Raw genomic sequence first — 5,081 nt, 5'->3', positions numbered from 1 at the left:
TATATATATATATATATATATTATTTGTAAAACTATTTTTATATATAAAATAATGAGATTTATGATTGTTGATCTGTTGAAGTATCATGTGATATATTGGATGGTAATAGCTCAGGCTCAGTTAAACCTGTTATCATACGTCCATATGAATCTGAAGTCCTAGAAAAATTAATTTATATTCAATTAACAATTAAAAACACATTTTTAAAATCTCAAATACGTATCGTTATATATATATCTCAAATGTATGTATATTCAGAATTTCTTAAATCTACTGAATTTCTGATCTACTGAAAAGTTGCTAATTTTCATGTATCACTTTTCTATCAACGCAGTGATATGTATGTATAACTTACACATCTTTTAGAAGATGTAAGACTTGTTTATGTTCTATTCCTTCCAGCCATAAATTCAATAACTCCTCTCGTTTACATCTCAATAATTGTTTGCAGGCATTCAGATTCTCCTTTACTGCATGAATCTTTTCTCGCGCTGATGTAACTTTTTCAGATAGTTCACTGAATATCTAAAAAAATGTATAACACAATTTATACATACAATAAGTTTCCAAGTTTCTTATTAAATTCAAATATACATGTTCATATATACTTGCATAACTTCCATGAGATCCTGGTCATGTGATGAAACCAATTCTTCCAGTCGTTGATCACTTCGTTTATATTCCTTTTCCAACTTGGCTTTCTCAATCTCACGTTGTTCGTTTGTTTCACTCGCTGATAAAGCACGGATGACTGAGATCAGCAAACCACTCTGTAAGTTATGCAGGACACGTGACACCTTATTCTGATATAATTTAAAATAAGAGAAGTTTTCTATAAATATAAGAATTATTTGCCGTTTCTTTTGTTGGTTTGATCCCTCGCGGTGGTTTGACGGGAGGCGTATTCATTTTATAATTGTGAGCTACAAAATGAAAAATTGTTATTTAACAATATAAAACTCTATATATACTTTGCTAGAGCAGCATTAGATATTTGTATAAATTAAATACTTTAGATTTATGAACTTAATTTTTTTGTATTTGTTCTTATTTATCAAAAAGACTTTTATTCTGAAATTAAGGTTAGCTCTCTTCTCAAGTAACTCTCTTCTCTCTTTTGAAGATATATAATATATATGTATTGAGATATAAATGAAAAAAAGTACAGCCGAAAAACCTACCAGTCCACTTAAATTAAAAGTTTTTTATATTTATTTTGAAGATAAAGTTGAAACATGAATTTTTTATTACAATTTTTCCTTTGCAGGTTCCCTCCTATTATTATAATTTAATCATGTCAGATTAAATTGTACAGATTATTTTGTACACAAGACTTTTCTATTCTAAATTATTCTTTACTCCAATAGTCACCTCCTTCTCTCTAAAACGTAAACAAAAATCTCCCGTCTCCTCTCGCGCTTCTCTGTCCCTCTAGCTCATACTTGCCACGTCACGTGACTACATGAAAGTCATCAGTCAAGTGTGTACATGAAGGATAAAAAGCGCGTAAACTAATTCTTATTCAGATATTAAAATAAGCATGCGACGAATTTCCCGAGCAAAATTTTGGTGAGAAATCACAGAGGAAATCACATATAAATGTCATTTCAGTTATGCTTTAAAATAGATTTCAAGAGGAAAGAAAAGAGGAATAGAAAGAAAGGTATATGAAAATCATCTTCAGTTATATTTTTTGTATTGTATATTTATAACTTCCCACAGCAAAAAAATACAGTTCATGTGTCAAGGAAATGCGTTATGTATATTTGCGTTCTATCTATCGACAGTTAAAATAGCTTTGTAAAATCGCAAAATATTTTCGTAAAGAATTTCTATTAATCGGAAGGAAATGCCTGTTGGAGGAGTAATGAAAATCGAATTTAATTCCTAGAATTATTTTGTTAAAAAATTGCTCATCAATAAAAAATAATCTTGGAAGCCAATAATCAAATTTAAACTTATTGTCTTAAAAACAAAGGGATTAATACGTAATGCAACATGTAATCAGCTGGTATACTTTAATAAAAGTTTATGTTAAAAAATATCGCGCATTGGATATAAATTGGGAAATTATAGACAGTTGCAGTAGTATTTCTCCTCCTTTCATTTTTCAAATATCACAGAACAAATTTTATACAACCTTATTTTTATTGTACAATATTTCAGTTCTTAATTGCGATGAAACTTACAATTGCGTTTCTACAAAAAATAATTTCGAATTATCAATAACATTACCAAGTTTATCAGCGATATAAGAATTTTGTAGAAAATGTAGAATTTAGCATATCATCACGTATACATAGGTTCATGTTCCCTTCTTTTGTATAGATTCTCTCATATTTTATCTTTTCTAAACTCTTATATTAATATAGGTGTTATAAATATTAATTAAGTTCATATATCAATTATATATACATAAAAAATTGTACAATTTATCGAAAATTGTATATTTATATAATTAATATATAACTACGATTAATTATATAATTATATCAACTATAAACTTTTACATATATATATTTATATATATATACTTATATATACGCATGTATTTCAAATAACGTAAGGTTTTCTTAGAAGAATTTTTGTTTTCTAATAGTGCAATTAAAAAAAAAATTGTTTTATCAGTTACAACTGTGCAGAACTGAATGGACTTCTTTTCGTGTTACAAATTATAAACTTATAAACAGAAGAAATAAAGTTGAGTTGCATGTTACGTAGAAGAAGTATAAATCACATGATGCACTTTTTATAAAATATAAAATATATTATAATAGAATATGAATTAAATATATTTCACCTAAGCACCATTATGTCTTCGAAAAATATAATCCGAATAAAATAAAATAAAAAGAGAAAAAGAAAAATGTTAATATACCACTATATACTTGCAGTAAAGCAAAGAATATTGAATCGTATAAATTATTCAGGAATGTACCCTGTTGATAAAAATAAAATATTCAATTATAAACGTGTTCGATTATACTTATGATGGAAAACAAATATTTCTTTAAAACGGTCAAATATATTTCGGAAGAAGAAAGTAAAGCTTTTTCTTGGCTTTACATTTGTGGTAACTGATCGATTGGTGTGGCAAATCGGAAATCTTCCGGGAAGAGCTTGTTTGCATGCGGGTACATCAATTTGTACGATTGTCGAATTGTGACATCTGCAACCCCAGCGGTATCTCCAATTTCCTTCTGCGATCTCTTGTCTTCCGATGCCTGTGTAAGATAAGAATATGAAAATAAAATAGTGCCTGTTTAATTATATAATAGAATGTAATGTCATAATTTCACATACTTGTGATGCCATATAAATTGCCGCAGCGGCGACAGAGATGGGCGATCTTCCAGGTACAATGTCAATTTCCACGGCTTTCCTAGCAATATGTGTGGCGGCTCTCTGTACCATATTGGGAAGGCCAAGATTGGAACAGAATCGGGACATGAAATCACCAGTGGTAATAAGATCCACACTGGTTTCAAGAGCCTTGAGGATCAGCTTAAAGCATCGACCAATTTCTTTCTTGCTTATCTTGCTGACTGCACAAATTTCTTTAAATGTACGTGGCACTCCTTCCTGTCGACAAGCAATGTACAAACATGCGGAAGCAATTGCATCGTTTGCACGACCTTTCAGATTTTTGCCATCGTGCACTTGCTTGAACAACGTATTGGCTCTGTCCACAATAGTTTTCGGTAAATTGATACGATCTGCCATACCATTAATCTCGCGAAACGCATTAAGTAGAGTTCTATCAGAACTACTCATCTGAAAAAAAAAATTTTTTTTAGCAATGACTTTATTATATAAAATAATAAGAAATTGAATACTAACTGTACGTCGATTTTGATACTTGGCGGTACCAAAGCCATCAAAAGATGCGGCTCCTGTTCCTGGTCCTATCATTGTAGACAAGTCTGCACTGTTGAGGAGTGGATTCTCTGGACCACCAACACGTGATGGATCCACTCCTGATTTTTCATTGCTGAATGTCCTCCATTCTGAACCTACATCTATCACTCTATTAAGACATAAGAAATGTATGAATGTGAATCAAATTTATTGGAGATCTATCTTTACACTTGTATCTGTGACTGCTTTACCTGTCTCCCACAACTAATCCACATTCTGAACAAATCTGATCTCCTGCCCTATAATCTTCTATAAGTGGGGCATCTGGATGTGCGTAACAACAAACTTTATTTGTAGCATTCCTGTAAGAATAAATATTTCACTTTTACGAATAATTCGTATATTTGGCATTACTTAATAAATCTTACGTTCAAATAAATCTATAACATGTTTCTGCCAATGTCAACAGACAAATAAATTGTTTATTCTTTTATTTCTAATTGTTGACATTATATCGAAACTTAACATAATTTTACGTTAATTTTGATCCAACTATTAAGGTTATATTTGTATCACAGATTAACTTTATAACGATTAATTTATTCCTATGTTAATAAAGTGTTGCCTAAATAGTAAATAAAACTGTATAATTATATGCAATCTTAACCTTACTTCAGTTGCGATAATAAAATAAATATTAAACGTGACTCGCGACGATTGTTTTTGATGATCAATATTCGAAAGTAATATTCATTTTTTGTGAAGCTTACCGTGACGAACTTGCCATATTTTCGCATTCGCAGATAAAGTGGGATAAACTAACACTGTTCAGCACTAACCCAATACCAGAAAATACATCCAGTTCTGGCAATCACTGGCAATGCACTACAAATATGCAAATTTTGCAATTTCTACAATCATGCAAAAGTACAATCGTCAGTATTTAAAGAGCCGTTTACAATGGAAATAGTAAAGTATAAACTTGTAAACTGTAAAAAGGATCGTCTTCTATTATATTAGATTTAGAATAATATAGACTACCCGACATTCCCGAAACACAGATTTAGGCTGTGTTTCAAAATTCTGTCAGTGGTGAAAATGTATAATACACGTTACGTAAATTATAGATTTTCAGTGCTGACAGTGAATTTTGGAACACAGCCATAATAGTAAGTTTTAAAGGACAGTTCACACCTTGACAGGAAAGCAGAAAGCAGATAAG

General features: G+C 30.4%; 2 protein-coding genes across 2 annotated transcripts; both read right to left on the bottom strand.

Moving 5' to 3' along the window:
* Positions 1-59: 59 nt before the first annotated feature.
* On the bottom strand, positions 60-1,219 carry LOC108746006 (exocyst complex component 4). The gene is made up of 5 exons (XM_018482466.1): positions 1,183-1,219; positions 857-924; positions 610-771; positions 357-526; positions 60-159 (listed from the first exon to the last, which is right to left on the bottom strand). Exons 2-5 carry the CDS (start codon positions 908-910, stop codon positions 60-62), a joined length of 486 nt encoding a protein of 161 aa, XP_018337968.1. The 5' UTR covers positions 911-924; positions 1,183-1,219.
* A 1,733-nt stretch (positions 1,220-2,952) lies between these two features.
* Positions 2,953-4,866, bottom strand: LOC108746029 (transcription initiation factor IIB). Its single transcript, XM_018482516.1, has 5 exons — positions 4,630-4,866; positions 4,111-4,221; positions 3,842-4,028; positions 3,305-3,775; positions 2,953-3,225 (listed from the first exon to the last, which is right to left on the bottom strand). Exons 1-5 carry the CDS (start codon positions 4,644-4,646, stop codon positions 3,064-3,066), a joined length of 948 nt encoding a protein of 315 aa, XP_018338018.1. The 5' UTR covers positions 4,647-4,866; the 3' UTR covers positions 2,953-3,063.
* Between the last annotated feature and the right edge of the window lie 215 nt (positions 4,867-5,081).

This window comes from Trachymyrmex septentrionalis, unplaced genomic scaffold (assembly GCF_001594115.1).
Source record: "Trachymyrmex septentrionalis isolate Tsep2-gDNA-1 unplaced genomic scaffold, Tsep1.0 scaffold16, whole genome shotgun sequence".
NCBI lineage: Eukaryota > Metazoa > Arthropoda > Insecta > Hymenoptera > Formicidae > Trachymyrmex > Trachymyrmex septentrionalis.
The sequence above is the reverse complement of the archived record's forward strand: the minus strand, read 5'-3'. Positions and strand labels throughout refer to the sequence as shown.